The sequence below is a fragment of the Pocillopora damicornis genome, chromosome 11 (assembly GCF_964200805.1).
Source record: "Pocillopora damicornis chromosome 11, jaPocDami1.2, whole genome shotgun sequence".
In the NCBI taxonomy this organism is placed as follows: Eukaryota; Metazoa; Cnidaria; class Anthozoa; order Scleractinia; family Pocilloporidae; genus Pocillopora; species Pocillopora damicornis.
In genome coordinates, this window is record NC_142680.1 from 17,913,206 (window position 1) to 17,931,262 (window position 18,057).

Here is an 18,057-nt window from a genome sequence, read left to right on the forward strand (position 1 = left end):
ACCCACATAATCTAAATTTAGATCAATGGGTTCAAGCCGTCTCAAATGATCATCTAAGTCTTCCCAGTAGCTCATTAAATATGCATAAACATTTCGACCAATCAACTCCCTTCACTTCGGATGCGTGAGGGGGGAAACCTTTACCGATTGGAATAGTTACGAACTCGCTAGCTTTTCTTGGTTTGGAAGTTCAGGTATTATCGGCTTTGTCGTGCACTTTTGGCGCTTCTTCGTTACTATGACCGACAAGGATACAAGTAGAGCTCGCAAAAGAACATATAATAAAATAAGCGATGTACAAAGGTCAAAACTACAAGAATATTATGACGGCGGCATGAAAACATGCGGTTCTGATAATACGGAAAAAATTGGAGTGGCAGCCGAGGAAACTGGGCTGACTATTGATCAAGTAAAGGTAAGATATTTTTTAGTTGGACTGAAACACTACCATGTTTCATGTATGTGGAATACCCCGCCACTTATTTGCATCTCGTTGAATAATAATAGCGATCATTATGGTGAGTGCTTCTTTCTTCAAAGCACACCGACGTATGTAAATGATGTAGCGGTATTTTGTCCTATAGAATTAATTCCCTTACTCTGTGTGCTGCATAAACGAATCTTTTTAAAGGATTGATTCTTAAACAGAATTTCATCCGTCATATACCGAGGTCAAGGAAGTTAACTGTACGATTGTACTATTCATAATGAGGCCTTGTGGTAATTATTTCCCTCGTTAATTAAAGTAGGCTTACTTTTTTTTTTGAAAACAATTGCTTTATGCAGTTTTATGCTCGAAAATACGCTTGCAGTGTGCAGTATAATCAATGATCAAGAATATGCCGGTAAAAGAAGATATGTGTTTACTCATCCGTTATTATAAATTTAAGAATATATATTGTGTTACCATTACAAATATTGAGAGCTAACCGCAAGCAACCTTAGTTAAAAGTGGGCTCTGTAGGCCAACAGAAGAGCTAGTTAGGCCAACCTGAGTGCTCTGAGGCTAACCAGAGTACAGGTTTGGCTAATTGGAGCTGAAAAGTAGGCTAACCAAAGTGTTAATAATAGGTAACCCATAGCTAACGATCGAATCCAGGTTCGAAGTTTAGGTATCCTCAATCTAGAGCTGTTAAATGTTATAATCACATTATCCATTCGACATACATGTACATACCAAGAAGATCTACCTTTATTGATTTGTTGCCAGCCAATCATTCTGTACTGGATTGAAAATTTGCTCTGTATACAAGCTCAGAGTTTCTGTGAGCAGCTTGCATGGGTATTATAGGGTCAGGCCCTGCCAGGGGTTCCCTGTGTTGCTTGTCTGAATTTAAAAACCTACGGTTATTACTATTTTGTCTTTATTTCTCCACCTTGTTGTTGTTGTCAGAATTTTGGTGAACAAGATCTTAATTTTTTTCATACTTTCATATATATGCCACAGCTACTTTTCGGACCATGTCCCCTGTAGGAATTTACCCTGGCTGGGCCTCTATAGGGCCAGCCAGTGAAAGAGAGCAAAAGGGAAGGGTTTCTATTGTAGCTTAAGGCATTTTGAAATACTCTATTTTAATGTGGTACATTTATGTAGAAATGGATTGGAAATGCCAGACAAAAGGAAAAGATAAATTCTGGAGTACAAGCAGCTCCAAAGCCAATTAAGATCCCAACTGGTTCACGTGGCTCACACTCCTACAACATGTTCTGTTCAGAGTATTTCAAGTCAGGTGAGAACCCTGATAATGTTTTCAAACACTAAGGACAGATTATTTACATGCATTATAACTATTATAGACCATGGCTAAAATATAGGGTAACATTAGAGGTGTACAGTCCTGGGGCATGGGTGTGCAAATCCCCCCCCCCCCCAGTTTAAAAAATTTTCAAAGTCCAAAGGTGCCCATACGCCTATGGGTATCATTAATAAACCTCTACTAGTCTATTATTTCTAAGTAATGAATATTGTGGTTTTCTCTGCTAACTGTGCCTGCTGGACATTTATTTTATTTTGGTGCCAGGATACCAGATTTAAATCAATAATGGACAGTGGTCTTGTTAAACTGTGTCTAAACCCAGGGGGGGTACTTGCAGGGGTGGGGGTCTGACATAGCTCTATATTGCAACCCAAAAGGGTTTTCATCTTCCGCTACTTTTAACCTTTGACACCATAATAGAGTTGTTGATTAATTTATTTTCATTTTTAGTTGATGCAATATCTTTGATTGCCGAGGAAACTGAAAATCATGCAGTGACATTGTAATAATCAAACCAATTGAATTGATATTCAGTGGAAATGAAAGCTTTAATTTTTTTTTGCTAGATGAGTGCAAGAAATTGTCCTTGGCTCAAAAGAACGAAGAAGCTGCCAAGAAATGGCGTGACATGACATCTGCAGAAAAAGATGCGTTCAAAGGAAAAGCAGAAAGTTTAAAGGCCCCTGATGTTTCAGAGCTTAGTGAGGCTCAAAAATCTAAATTGATATCAGTTCACAGAAAAAATCTTCTAAATGAGGTAAAGGTTTCAATCACTTTATGAAATAATCTCCAGCCAAGCTCAATTCCGATTAGGTAGCATAAACCATGCAAATTCAGAATAACTTAAAACTTTATTAAAAGTGGATGAGTAATTTCTAATTATCGTACTCTGTGGGAATTAATGCAACATGCGGATGTTTGTGTCCTTTTGAGTAATCCTCGTGCCACATTTTACTTTTTCATCTGCTTCAGATCATGTTTCTAGAAGACTTGGGCTGTGAATCTTCTCTGATTTTTCAAGACACTTCAGGCCAAGTGTACAACTTTGGATCAAGTGCAGGTTTCTCTTTCTTATGCCTGAATCCTGACATCAACATCAAATTCCGAGACCACTTTGGTATATATTATTACTTTGAATTAGTAATATTATAAACATTGAAAGTGTTCTATTGATTTGTTGGCATGCAACTGTATTAGCAGATGTTTATATAGTTTATACTATAAAGTGTGTCATCCAATTGACGAGATTATTCATGATTGTAAATAAGGTGAATACATATCAAAATAGACCTGAAACTACATAGTACCTCTGTATTTATTTATTTAGCTTGCACCAATGAGAGGTACACATACAAAGATGTACAACAGCTATTCAATTCCAAATACAGTAAGTTTAAGAATATACATATTATTCACTATAGTACAGATGTTAACATGTAATTGTTGTCATCATCATCGTCATCATCATCATCATTATTATTATTAGCTATGATAATAACAACAAAGCTGATGATGTCTATAACAAAATCCTCAAACCTGATTGGTTCTGAACAGCGAATATTTGATCCTTAATCTGAATACTGTAATAAGAAAACTGTCCAATTTGGCCTGTGTGATTACAGCTGCTTTTAACTGGACAGGTCAAATCTGACAATTATGCAGCCAATACAAATCCAGTAGAAAATGCCACTAGCTAATGAAATTGAATTACTTATCCTTACCTTGTGTCTCACATTTTGGCAAAGAAAGTGTCATATGGGACATGTGGAAATGGTCAATAAGACTTACTGTCATACATTTCAGGGGTTATCAGGCTCATTACTTGCTCAATTACTTCCTGAATTGTACTCCACTCAGTGCTATTATCATTACCAATCAATGTTTCTCTTTCTCTTGCACAATAGGTGAAGCAATAAAGAAACCAGGCAGCAGGGTGCCGTATCTACGTGGGGGTTTTACAGTAGAAAATCTCCCAGATGGCATTTTCTTTAAGAAACCCTTCCATTATGGCACTAAACAACTCCAGGCCATAATGGAGAAAAAAAGCGAAATTAAATTCGTGATTACCAGTAATGCAAATGTAAACTTGCAAAGCAACAGGGATTTTATTCCCTCTCCAACTCAGCCTGAAACAGTAGTCACTCTTCTGTCCAGGATAGTGGACAGACAATGTGCAGAAAGGGTAGTTAGACTGTCTGACAAGATTAAAGAACAAGATGTGGAGGTTGTGGAGTTGAGACTTGACCAGGAAGAGAGACTAAGATTAAATGAATATAGTTTTTATTTTGAAGATGATGCATGGCTTGCTGTTGGTGCTAATATTCAACACTCCACAGAAGCACAAGGGCTTATTGTCCCAGTGTTTACTGAGTCAGAAGATGAGAAATTCTGGCTTTTCTACACTATCCAGAATCCATCAAAACCAGTCAAAGCTTCATTTACTTACAAGATAAAAGGGTATTGGCTTGACTTACAAGGCCAATCCAACTACAAATTACTGAACAATCATCAGGATTATGTTACTATTGCCAACTTGATCAAAAATGGACCCTATGGACCATTATATTTTTTGCAGGGGATGGAAATTTCAGATGACCAGTATTTTAATATACCTGAAGTATTTAACAAGGCAATATTTGCTGCCTTAAGAAGTAGCACTATTATTTAAAATTTAACAATATGTACTTTTCAATTTAATATACCTTTTCTAAGAACCTGTTGGAAAGCCAATTTTATAGCCAGCTGACATACAGAGAATCCTAAATTGTAGTTCTTAAATTGTTACTATTATTAAACTATAGATAATGATTAGCCTAGAAGTTTGTTTGCTAATTTGTTGATCATTTTCAGTGGTCCAAGTGGTGTGTCTACAAATGAATACAAAATCCAGTATAAAGTACTTTTATTACCTATTACAATAGGCTACATGCCTGTCATACTTTCTAACAAAGACCACTTGTAGAAGCTTGATTGTACAAAGAAAACCAGAAACATTACATTTTGCCATTTTTGTGTACTAATGATAAGTACTTTTCAGAATCTTTGCCAATATTGTGTACTTTTGGTAGGTGGTAATCAAAGCGTCGTCCAACCCAGGTACATCCCTGTAGTGGACAACATCTAATGGGCCTCTTGGTTTTGCTGAAAATATAGGAAAAATGCAATGTGTCAAAATGAGCATGAATTGAAAAAAGTCAAGAATGCTGTGTACAGTAGAGAAAACACTCATCTATGTAACTACAATGAACACAATCCTCTGAAAAACAGAACTGAACAATAAGAAATGTAATAAAATACCTATTTTCCTGATTTCCTTTGGCCTTTCCCTGATTCTTTTCACTCTTTAGCTCCTCAACTTCACTCTTACTCAGCTTATGTGCATGTTTCAAATGGTTGGAAAGATTATTGTATTCTTTCTGGCAAATCTGGAAATAAAATTATAGAAAAATAGATATGTGAATATTTCATTTTGGATCATCATGACTGCTTAGCTTGTTATTGCAAAATGACAGCTAGTTGAGATCATCCTTAGATAGGCCAAGCATCAGCATATGACCTGCAAATATCTCTCTGCAAAGAATGATTTATTCATATGTAACATTGTTTTGTGCAAATAACATTCCAGATGCCCATACACAGCTGTACTCATAAATATTCCAGCAATGCTGCAGATTGTTTCCCAGAGTTTTCAGAGTCATTTCACCCACCCTTATCAGAAAAGAATAGAACATCTAACCAGTATATGCAGAAGTCGAACATGTTTTTCAGTTATTTTAATACCCTGGTGAGTTTTTTAGCCTGGGTTTCCAACATGAAATTTCCCACATGCACTGTCGTCTAGCCTATACTCCACCAACTGCGCCAACTGTACTGGATGGTGGTTGGATAAGGGTGGTGAGATATTATGGGATACAATTCTAAAAAACCGTCTTAGGCTGAAAGAGCAGGTGAAAATTAGTCAAAAGAAAATTAAAATAGGCTGGGTTGGAATATAGGAATAATGCTTAACAGGTTCCTAAACGGACATAGTTTGACGCTACTCTGGTTTGCAGATTTAATGAATTTAACCGAAGAAGTTACGATTCATAGACCCAACGTTTCTACACTCCTGTCTAGTGCCTTCATCAGGGGTGATCTAAACGCTGCAACAAGAGGTCCTTTTACATGATCACTAATTAGGTTTCTAAACTTCAGAGATTTAAAATTATTTGTTTGGAAATTTGAAGTCATGGTGCTGGAGAAAATGGCACACTCTCCACTCAGTGACTTTACATTAGGCCTTTTATGTTTCTTAACATTAAGAAGGGGGTCATGTGAAGGCCAACTAGCTGCAAAGGGGCCAATGATCCAAAAGAAGGGGAAACAGTTATGCAATCATAAAACACATGCAAGAATGCACCAGGATAAAATAATGATAGGACTAATTTATCACAAAATGTCATGATATATTAGTGTCTTGCAGATCAGTTACTCATGCCTTACCCATGCTAGTCTGCCTTTCGCTTTGGTAAATTGATCTGCACATTGTTTTGCTCACCTTTGTCCAATAATTTTAAAAAGTATTTTCTTATCGTATGAACAAATGGGCCAATATCAACATCTTAAAGGTAGTTCTAGATGTCATTCTCAAACCACTGTACAGACTCCACCACCTCCAGGGTTTGAATCCTTTTGAGTACTAAGATGGGTGTCTTTTGTTTACATTTATAAATCATAGTGCTACATTCATTCTATATAGGTGTAGATTATATGTAGGAGCCTATTACTTTATGAACCAGATAGTGGAGTTGACCTAAAATTTTATATTTCATGCTTCATACAATGGCAAGCTTAGCTCATCCTCTCTCAGTTAATTGGCATTTTCTCAATGTACCTTTCAACATAAAGCCCAAGAAGAAGAGGGGTGTCTGGCTAGCCATGGAAATTTGACTATGAGGGCAGTCCCCAAGGTAGGTATTTTGATTTTTTGTAATGTCCCTGGGGTGCATGGGGAATTTTGGCACTTCGTTATAAATGACCACACTCACTTACCCCAGTGTAGGGATTTTGATATTTTTTACCAATTTCGGTATCCAGACTGGGGTGGCCTATTTGAAAATTATTTGGACAGAAAATATCAAAATCCCCAAACCTTGCTTAACCCCTCCTCCTGACCCCGTCTATTTCATAACATTGAAAGCTGCATACTCACACTGCAGGGATATTTATAAAGTTTTTTCCTCAGTCGTTTCTACCGCTGTGGTGGCTTTGGCGGGTTATGATCATTCAAATGACTTAAAATGCTTTCGGCCTCGTTGGACATCTTCATCTTTATCAATTCCATTGACATTCCTGTACGAATTGAGGTTGTCGACTCCACGTTTCGGATCTCATGGAAATGGCAAACAAGGTTTTCCATTAAACCGAGAAAGTGGCTTCTTTGCGTTAATCCAATATCCTTTGCCACTTTCTTTTCTTGGCGAATTTGAACAACAAGATCGCTTGGGTCGTATCCGTTTTCAAAATGGAAATACATTTCAAAGGGCGCAAAGAGCAGCGTAAGTTCGTGACCTCGCTCCCTGTGGCTTGTGTGGGGGTCTGGTTCCCAGTCCATTGATGTTAGAGGTAAACTGCTCTAGCATTCCTCAGCCTTCGATCCGAATCTTTCAGTTCGGAAATGTAGTTTACAGATATGCCACGCACAACACGTTTTGCGTTTTTTTTTTTTTTCCAGTTGCAATGGATAAAAAAAAAATGAATCGCAGCGTCTCAGTGTCTCAGTGCGTCACCATCCCGTCTCTTTTTCCTCGCCTCCCCCTTCTCCCGCCTCCCACGTCTCACGCCTTAACTCCCCCCCCCCCCGACCCTACCTAGACAAAATGTTTCTACGTTTGGTACTTTGATCGACGGAAAAACATGGCTTCTCCTCGATGTAATGGAGAAGTTTCATATTATCATGGTGCAAGGACATCAGCACTCATTGTGCTAATTTCGTTAAAACAATTTAGAAAAAGTTCACATGGTTAGCCAACCCACAGTAAATAGCTGTTATGATATCTTTTGGCTGTTATGATATCTTTTGGCAGAAACATGAATTCACCTTCAAATATAATCTTTAAAAATATCCGTCCGTATACACAATTGTAAACACTGATGAGGAATACGGTAGTTTAATGCTATAACGAAATCATGTGCTAAACCTGACTACTGGACTATCTAGAAAAGGACAAAAAAAAAGACCTTTAGAACAATTTTAGGAAGAAACTAGTCGATAAAACTATTACTTAACATTAATTTCGTCAGGATAATGATATTTTAAGAAATATTTTAGTATCATCGAGGTTGGACGACGATCGACGTCGCGTGTGACTTGTGGTTCATTTGCTACTTGATGTACAGTGACAGTACAACACAACTTAACGAATAAAGCGATGATCTAGAGTTAGCAATTGAATGCGTTAAACCACTGCGCAATATGCAGGACACTTTTGCAGAGTAGCACTGACTGCCTGTTTACCATTTCAACAACACAATCCGTTAAATCGCCTGAAATAATTACAACTTATAACTTTTTCTCAGTAATTCCGGCACGTGCTAATTCCGTTACGGGTGTGTCAATTTCGTTATGGCCTCACGAAGGACGTATACTGATATATTTTACTTGATATCATACAAAACAGAAATTTGAAATTATGTGGCTCATATTCACTATTTCATGGATGCCACCAAGATATGTATTGCCTAAACACTTTCAAGACAGATTTGTTAGGAACATGTATATATATATATGCTCAGTTAATGTGACTGCGTTCATAAGAGGCACTGTATAGTAAGGTTACACAATGAGATCCATTGCCATCTAAGAATGAAAGGTGGTACATGGGTATATCTGCATGGCCATTTTTGTTGGACGGGTGATGGTTAAGCATGCAACGCTCAAAAAGCGTCACCTCAGTTCAGTAAGGATGGTCCGAATTGACAATGTACAGAAGAACAACGACCAAATTCAGTATTTGGCTTATCAACTAGAGTATTCAAACCTAAGTTATAAAGTGCCTTATATATGCGATAATTATAATACGGAGTTTATAAAGATATTCGAGGCACCCACCCCATACTTGCTAATATCTATTTATCTATCATTCCTTTTGGTACAGATGGACAAAGATGACTAATGTTTTTGTTCGACAATGGTGGACCTCTCAAAATTGATAACGGTGACTCATGGTCCGACATCTGTTCCACGCCTACAATTGTACCTCCAGTGAACTCCAATCCATACAAACATGATTTTCAATAATACAGAGTTTGTATGGGAGTCTAATATAACGGAGTTTTGACTAGGTGGGTTAGTACAGCTGTCCACTTACGAGTGTCCGTTGAGGGAGCTTCGGCACCGATTAGCATATAAAATACGCCGTCTACACATGCTACGTATAATCCTAATAACGTAAAAACTGCTACAAATCACCACCGAGATGAAATTTGCCATCGGTGAGAATTTATTAAAACATATTGTGATGATTGGCCAGTCAGTATAATCCTACACAATGTATTGATATTTGTTGGGTTTTCCGAGAAGTTTACCCGCTATTGGCGCGCGCACATAAACAAAACAGAGGCTGTTTCTGTATGGTTTTGGCAAGCGCCAGAGACAAAATGAGTTTTATTCATTATCAGATAATTCGCTGTCTGATGTCAGTTCCAACACAAAGGCCTCATCGTCCACAACTTCCTCCATCATCGATTCGTCTGATTTCTCGTCATCTAGAGGATAGTCGATGCCACTCAAATTAGCATAGGTTTTTGCTACCTCAGCATGACCAATAGGTTTAGGAGAATCCAAGATACCACCCCATAAAAGCAGCAGCGAGGAAATGTGATTACAATGAATCATCCGTTTCTTTTTAAGACAAGCTATCACTCCTGCATTAAGAGGGTTATCAGTGTAAGGCAGATACGCATCCACTGATTCGTCTATAAGCCTGATTTCGTTTTGGAGAAAAGAGACAAGGCGATTCATTTCCTCCTTCAACAGTTCAAGCTCTTCCTGACACCTGTTGTGTAAGCAGAAAAGGTCAATTATCTGCCTCCTAACAAGAGCAGGAACGGTGTCCCCTTCCTCTTGGACTTCAGAGTAAATGCTGCTCTTAGGATCCTTAGCATCGTCATAAAGAATTGGGTACATCATTGGGAAGATACCCATTTATTTCGGACAAAGTTTTGTGAATGGACTTGACGACTTTGTCGATCTGCTTTGAGAGCTTTATGGCAATTGCTTGGCCATCTGAAAATTAAAAAGTTTATAATAACTAAAAACGCAATTCAGTGACAGTTTTACGGATTAGACGGAAAAATGTAAATGTGTAAGACTTGAGAACTGGGAAAATTTAGCCCTCATACCCCTACTCAAATAATCCCAGTACAATGCCTAGAGTCGCAGTTAAAAACAACGGGCATACGCAGCAACATAACGACGGAATTACTGCAGACCATGATCACCAAAATACACATGCTACTAAATAGTTTACATAGCAGTTTCTTCAGTTTATTACCAGCATATTTTCGCTTCAATTCCACCAAAAAACATCTTTCGGATGCCATGCAATGTAAACTCAACAAGAGTTCGCTCTTTCTCTTCTCGTAGAGACGTGACTTAACGGTTACAAACACACGAGACAGATCGGACCATCTTTCTCTGATGTGATGCTTCTTTTCCATGGCTACTATGGCCTTCTCGTTCCTATGTACAATAAATGTAAGTAAGTTATTAAGTAAGTTTATTATTTGTTTTTAATTTCGGCACCCTTAATTCCCTGTCTGCAGAACCTGATTATTCCAGTCGTTGCTGCAAGGAAGGAATTTGCATATTTATGACTTACCGTTTGATTTTCTTTTCAACATCTTTTACTTTCCCTTGATCTTCATCTTGTACACAGCTCAATTCATTTCTGAAAAAAAAATTTAAATGGGTGGAGATACGTACACAATATGTTCAGTTTAATACTTAGTAATTATATTTGCTAGGGTGGAAAGAAAGGGGAGTACGAATACTATATTTATATTATTGTGAAAACAGGTTTTTACCTTCACAAATAAACGGACGGACGGGGGACAACCCGATAAACTTCTTCTGGGAAAAAGGCTTTCCTGGGGGCACTCGCTGGCTGCGGGAAGGCCGGAATCTATTACGGCTGTTGACTATCCTCGAGACAATGACTAACAACGACAAAGTTGGCTCCAAAGTGGATTTATTAAATATCGCTGAGCTGACTGGTTTTTTACCTGACTTGACCAGACTGGGTTTGACCGAAGAAAGCTCTACAAAACAGCTCTATTTAAGCCGAGGTCACAAAGGATCAGGTAATGCCATGAATCAACTAAAGGATCAGTTTCACGTAGTCCACTACAACGATTGGTTAGGTAGGAATTTCGCCTTTTACAAGTTTAATCGCTTTCGAAAAGCTCAGGTACTCGCTAATGTAAGTCATGAATAATTTGGTAGGTGGTACTTCCACACACCATATACCTGAGTTTTTTAGACATGAGGAGCAAGCTGACATATGATTCGTCCCACTGCAGTATTAATCCTGTGACAGATTAATAATATATTAGTGAATACAAAAAAAACTGTTCTCCCTAATGATTGTTAACAAATGCTGAGGAATAAAACTACCGTGTTCTTTTGGTTTCAGTGCTTCAAATTCTTCCTTTTGCCACTCTTGTATCACATCATCATCACAATCTAGTACAGGTAAATACAAGTATAATTTGCAATAATCATATAGCATGCATGTAAGTCATTGTGCTGTTTTTCAATGCAATGAGTAAAAAAAAAAAGTTTTAAAATGTATACCTGGAAGTTTTTCAGTGAGTTCCTTAAGCTTTGCACTGACATCCTGTAGAAGAATTTCTGCCCTTGCAAACTTTGCTTTTAGACTAAAACCTGTGAACATTAAAAGGAATCAGTTTGATGTGTACTAATAAGACTAGTCAACCTCGAGTTACATCAGTACATACATTGCACATGTCCATATTGAAAAAATGAAGAATTGCAACTACGACAGAAAACACAGGGTAGATAAAGCTGTCCAGCTAAAGTACTGGTCAATAGTTGATATCCCTTTTACTTTTCAGCAAAACCCACAGAAATGTGAAAGTTATGTGTTCAATAAAATTAAACATACCAAATTTGTGATACAAATGTTGGGCATAGTGAAGAAGCCCATCAGTCAAAACATCTGTCCTTTTGTGAGCACTCATTTCTTTAGTGACAGAGGAAAACCTTCTCAGAAAGGACCATAACCTTTCCACCCCTTCACCATCTGTCAATCCAGTTCCCTTGATCCTTCTTGGACTGTACTGGATCTACACACAATCATATTGAAGATAAAACCATTATTGAAGATAAAAGCATTAATATGGCATGGACCTTGCATCAGATATTTAGCAAATACATGTACTAGCCTGCAGTGCAGGCAGATTTTAGCAGTGTGAATGAATATTTCCAACTTGAGTGTTCAAAGCACCATCTTGAATTAGGAAAACAGTGGAGAGTTGGAGCATGAGACCTCCTCACGCATTGTATTTTTGCCCCAACTTTCCAGTAAAACAAACACTCAAAAGATGACAACCACCAAAACCACCTGCACTGCAGGCTATATACTTAAAATTTTAATTTTCATTCTAGGTAAAATTAACCTTGAGTAAAGGCTCACTGGTTAGTGGTCATTTCCAAAGCTGATAGGCTTATGTAGGGTGGCCACTCTTTTATAAGGAACATGTACATGTGCTTAAATATTTCACCTTGCTTGCTTAGCTGACCCTTGCAGATCATTTGCTTTCAATTTTAGAAACTGCTGTCAGATTTCAGATCCCACACTGCTCACCGGGCATTGGTAGGTAAGTATGGGATGTGTATGATTACAACTGTATTTAACCAATGTTGAGGTATTGCCACACATTTTTTCACATTGCCACAAGGCCATTTACTGTTAAACTGATATATACTAACCTGGCATGATGCCTTGTGCCCATAGCAATGGAATATGGGTATGGCAACATCAACACCTTCCAAGAGGCTTTCCTGAGATGAACACTAATACATATAATCATGTACATGTAAATGAAAATTGTGTCAGTAGTAATAAACTATTCTGAAGTTAAGATGTGATCCTCACAGATATTCATGCAATTTAAATGTAAGCAATAATGGGAATTAAACCAAACACAAAGAAGAAAAGAATCTGGCCCCACTGGGATTTGAGCCCATGACATTGTCATTGCAATGCTCTACCCACTGAACTATGAACCCCCATATGTTGGGAGCAAGCCAGTACCCATGAAAGGAAGTGATGAAACAGACAATGGAATTACGTCAGTTGCAAAAATGACATTTTATTTGATTAAGCCAATTGCTCAAAATTCAGTAAATAACTCTGATGATTACATCTTCATTTCCTTTCCACAATTCACATAATTCCAGTCTGTTCCAATAAATTATTTTATTTCATCCCAAATTTAATAGAAAATACTTTGGACAATTCCACATAATTAAATACCACTTTAGATTACCATTTAGCCTCCTGCACATCCATGTTCAAAAAATTTAGTTACCTTCAAATGGTGTGCTAATAGACAAGCAATGTCATACATGATGATTACTCTGTTTCTGGTGCTCTCATTAAGACTTCTAAGCCTCTTAAGCTCATAAACAGAGTATGATATTCTGTAAAGAGAAAAGATTGTTGAAAAGGTGAATCAATAACCAATTTTTTCTTTTATATCTTTTTACACAAAACTAAGACAAATTGAACATATTTCCTATAATATGACATTCAAATTAATAACAAAGTTATACAATGGTGATGCTAATAGTGTAAAGAATCATAGGATGCACCTGTATTGTTTATACAAGTGTGCCAATTGTCAGCTTGACAAATTCATAATAATGGCTCTATCATGTAACTCTCTAACAGACAATACATATAGGATTGGGCAAAACATTAGGTAAAATGTATTTACATACTCCATACCTTTCACCATGCTTTATGTTATGGAATCCTTTGGGAAAGTCATGTCTGCATACTCGCCCAAAGACACCTTTCTCGTCAAAGAGTTTGTTTTTGCCTTTTGATCTTAAAGCTGAAAGAACCTCTCCAGCATGGAACTTACTGCAGTTCTGTGAAAAAAAAAAGGGACAAAAACAGAAAATCTTGAATTTAAAGGGCCAAAAGGAAAATCATACAGTTATCAAATTAACATTTATGCCATAATGTATGAGCATTGCATTATCTTAAGTACAGACCTGTTCCATGTCTGCTCCAGCTTTGCCATAACTGTTGACAAAATTGTCAACATCATCCTGGTCTGCAAATAGGAGTGTTCCATGTTTGGGTGTTCCTAAATTATGCCCTTTGTCCTTCTTTCTGCACAGTCCAAAGCACCCATCCATGCTTTCAATGAGAACACCATCATCCTGTTCAAAAGAGAGGGGAAAAGAGAAAAATAGATATAAAAAAGAACAGCAACAACAACATACAATTATTACTGCAGAACTACAGTGCAAGCTACTATTCAGAACAAATTACAATGTATAGTTACCCTTGGACATATAGGACACCAAGCTCCATTGTACAAACTTCCATTGTACTTTGTACAATGCCTGTACTGATACATGAAATACCTTCATGTGAAAACAACAAAATGTCAATCAGGACTTTCTTAAAGAAAGTCAGTAAATGTACATGTACAACAAGAAAGATGTTTTGTAAATTAATGTAAATGGAATCTTGACCTTAAAGCAAACAGTCAATGTATCTTTGAATCATATGAACACAAAAGCGACAAAAGCAAAGCATGAGTTTGAGATCTATATTAGCTGGGGGACTAGATAATAAATAAATGAATAAAATAATAATATAAATAAGCACTTGTAAATCATGTGACTACCTCTACTACTACTTATAATAATAATATTAATAATACTAATATAACAAGAACAACAACAATAATAATAGTAAAAATAATATTAATTCTAATATCAATAATACCTTAGAAGACATTGTACATCCACAAATTAGCAGCTCTGATATTCTCAACCTATATGCAAACATACCTGAATTCTTCAAAGTATTCTGAATTAAGGATACTGTAAATTGAGCTCACCTAAAAAAAAACATACCATTCAACCAGAATCAATCAATTAAAAAAAGTCATGTCATGTCTCAAAAAGACTGTTTGTGAGCAAACCTACATGTGTTGGCTGTAGCTGAGGATTGAGTTCTGTGATCATTTCAGTGATGTTTAGCAGGGACACTTGACAATGAAGAAAGACCTTCTCCACAAACTCCATCAGTTTGAAGTTGAATCCTGTGGTGGGATTTGCTGGTGACCCTGGCCAGAACTGGCATTTCAAGAGTGTGATAGCATGCAGCTCACAATCACACACTTGTACATATTTGAGGTGATGATTTCCTGACATTCATAGAAAAGTAAATGAACAACTTAAGAAGTTAAGTAAACAAAATGAAAAAAAAACATTACATACAGCTTTAAATACCTCTTACTTTGTTGAGGGCTGTATAGACACCTTATTAACCAAGTGCAAGGGCCATACTAAGAGAATATTGGCCCAAGGTCTTGACAGTACAAACCAAGTGCAGCAAGGTCTGTACAGAAAAGTCCAAGGACCAATATTCTCCCAGCATGACAGAAAAGATTCTTACAGATAGATGCAAGCCAAGTTTATTGTTTCTCTTTGGCAAGCCATTAAAAAACTTAATTGCATGTGGGATCATTCAGGACATTACCCGGTCCAATACTTAGAAAATATTGGACAGGCAATGGAGCAATCTGATCGTTTGATTTTAGTTACTGGCCCTGACATGTTGAGAGAATTTAAATCGTATCATTATCATTAAGATCATTAGCGTTCTTGATTTTAGGCAAGCGGCAGGAAAATGTGAAAAAGGAACAGATAAAATTGAAAAAGAACGCTTCGTTTTTAAACCATTCTAGTATTCTCCAACCACTATAAATGAAATGAACTGACCTGAGGCATCCAGAAGTCTGAACAGCTTTACTGCTGCGGTTCTGCACGTATGGCCATAGCTAACAGTTGCCTCGTCTGCATACAAAGGAGAAAATACCCCATCCTATTAAAATAAAGAAAGCAAGATATGTTACACTAAAAGTAGCTAGAATACAACTGGCCCCAAAATATTCATACACACCTTCCATTGCTCAAGTACATGAAACTTGTTTCGATTGACATGTAGAGCTCGAGCACATCCAACACAAAAGTACTGGCGAGGGCCACAGTACTCACATCTTGTTGTAGCGATACTCTTTGGACAGTTCACACAGTTCACATTGTCTGGGAGATGCTGTTCTTCAATGTACGAATTCAGCAACTTTTCCCGTACCTTTTCCCAGTTAGCAGAGATACTCAAAACGCGATTTTGCTGTTGAGTTGAGAGGTCCTGCTTATCGAGATCGCCAAGAGGGACATCTTGTTCTACTGGACTGTTGGTGTCCTGACTATTTTCCTCCGTACTCTTATGAGGCTGCTTCCCAAGATCCACTCTCAGCGGAATCGATACGGTGGTTTTCTTTCCATCGCGCCCAATATTCTTTACATCTAAGAAAACGGGCTTTAACCGACGCATTTCGTGGCGATCACCTTGGCTCGTCCACCGAAGAGTGAAGGATCAGATTGGTCGAAATGTTTATGCATATCTAATGAGCTACTGGGAAGACTTAGATGATCATTTAGGACGGCTTTAACCCAATGATCTAAATTTAGATTACATCGGTGTTAGCCATTTAGATTGTGTAAGTAGGGTGACTGTATGGTAGTTTGGTGATACTTTCTATAATATTCCAATATTTCGATATTTAAATAGGCATTTCCGCTATCCAATACTTTATTTTAATGAATCAAAATTATCGATCCATTTTGGCAATTCACAATCATATATCGATCAATTTTGGCTTCTCAGCTTTAACGATCGAGTAACTTTAGATTTATAAAACAACGAGAATATAAGAGAAGAAGTTGAGATCACAACCAGCTGCCGTTCGAATGAGACGGAGAGAAATTAAGGAGGATGGAATAATGAATAAATATTAAAAGGCCTTTCTAATGGTGTGATAGTTAAGTAACATTTTGCACTTTTCATGCTTCCTTTCATAAATTCTGATCGGATACGAGAAGAAGAGAAAATAATTAAGGGATATTTTCAAATACGGAAAACAAACGTTAAACATTTTTCGTTTTGTTTTTGTTTTTCAATATTTGTTTGTTGGTCTTGTTACCCAGCCTCTCTATGCTTCTCATTGGACGTCTTTGGTTCATTAACAATGAACAATGAAGTTTTTGTCTATACGCAAGATGTGAAGTCTCCATATAAAGCTTTGCATTATGTTCAGTGTTTCTGTTGACGTTGACGGCTATAAGCGTGGAAAGACTTCTCGGTCTGTTGTTGGGAATAAGAAACAGACAAATAGTAACTTTAAAGCGCACATGTATCATTACAGCTACCTTTTGGATTTTACCCGTCGCCGCTGGATCATTGTACACTTCACCATTATTTTGATACAGCATTATACGAGGTTCTCAATGCGGTTAGCCGATAGCCATAAAACCGCCAAAAAATTTAACCGTTAAGCGTAAAAATCGTCAAATTACTTAACCGTTAGTCGTATGAAAATTTAACCTACAAAATAATTTTCTGGTAACAACTGGAATGATAACAGACCTTTGCAATGTTTCATTGAAAGCAGCTTTTCAGCGGGAACGCGGGAACTGCGGGAAAACAGCAGTACAGTTTCTTTTGAAACTCACCACCGTTATCAAATATCGATCAATTTCCGCTCCTTTGCGTAATCTAGTAACTGCAGTTTTAAAACAAAGCCACTGTATGGGAAGAGTTTAACACATCCAGCTACCCTAAGTAAGGATACATGGCAGCCTGTTTAAAACTGACCAAATTCTAATTTCAAAACACTTCTCATCTTGATGTGATTAGCAAAGAAGGATACAAAACTACGCAGACTGGACCTTTTCCATTGTTAAAACACTTTAAAAGCAACAAGCGAAAGAAATTTGTCTGTTGGAAGCGAGTATATTTCAGTTTTGAAAAAAAAAATGGGGCCAATAGAGAATGAGACTAAGAGAAATTATGAAGGATGGAAAAATGGATAAAATTTAAAGTGGCTTACCAATGGTGTGCAAACTAGTTTAGTTGTGTAACATTTCACACCAGTCGTTTTTCCTTTTATCAACATAATCAGATGGGAAAACAAGTGGGTGTTTTTC

General features: G+C 37.2%; 3 protein-coding genes across 4 annotated transcripts; 1 reads left to right on the plus strand and 2 right to left on the minus strand.

Moving 5' to 3' along the window:
• Nucleotides 1-137: 137 nt before the first annotated feature.
• On the plus strand, nucleotides 138-5,194 carry LOC149037923 (uncharacterized). The gene is made up of 6 exons (XM_089186552.1): nucleotides 138-415; nucleotides 1,595-1,730; nucleotides 2,324-2,514; nucleotides 2,730-2,874; nucleotides 3,085-3,144; nucleotides 3,662-5,194. Exons 1-6 carry the CDS (start codon nucleotides 239-241, stop codon nucleotides 4,423-4,425), a joined length of 1,473 nt encoding a protein of 490 aa, XP_089042678.1. The 5' UTR covers nucleotides 138-238; the 3' UTR covers nucleotides 4,426-5,194.
• On the minus strand, nucleotides 4,751-5,599 carry LOC149037924 (uncharacterized). Its single transcript, XM_089186556.1, has 3 exons — nucleotides 5,538-5,599; nucleotides 5,055-5,182; nucleotides 4,751-4,898 (listed from the first exon to the last, which is right to left on the minus strand). The coding sequence occupies exons 1-3, from the start codon at nucleotides 5,568-5,570 to the stop codon at nucleotides 4,751-4,753; spliced, it is 309 nt and encodes a 102-aa protein (XP_089042682.1). The 5' UTR covers nucleotides 5,571-5,599.
• A 3,621-nt stretch (nucleotides 5,600-9,220) lies between these two features.
• Nucleotides 9,221-16,523, minus strand: LOC149037925 (uncharacterized). Of its 2 annotated transcripts, none has more exons than XM_089186557.1 (16): nucleotides 15,971-16,523; nucleotides 15,790-15,892; nucleotides 14,992-15,212; nucleotides 14,854-14,903; nucleotides 14,340-14,421; nucleotides 14,044-14,214; nucleotides 13,772-13,917; nucleotides 13,353-13,464; nucleotides 12,751-12,834; nucleotides 11,924-12,104; nucleotides 11,593-11,682; nucleotides 11,413-11,481; nucleotides 11,266-11,326; nucleotides 10,619-10,687; nucleotides 10,292-10,479; nucleotides 9,221-10,023 (listed from the first exon to the last, which is right to left on the minus strand). In XM_089186557.1, the coding sequence occupies exons 1-16, from the start codon at nucleotides 16,403-16,405 to the stop codon at nucleotides 9,905-9,907; spliced, it is 2,181 nt and encodes a 726-aa protein (XP_089042683.1). In that variant the 5' UTR covers nucleotides 16,406-16,523; the 3' UTR covers nucleotides 9,221-9,904. The 2 variants fall into 2 exon arrangements, with proteins under 2 accessions (XP_089042683.1, XP_089042684.1); XM_089186558.1 differs by having other exon boundaries at nucleotides 9,258-9,503; nucleotides 15,971-16,522.
• Nucleotides 16,524-18,057: the final 1,534 nt, after the last annotated feature.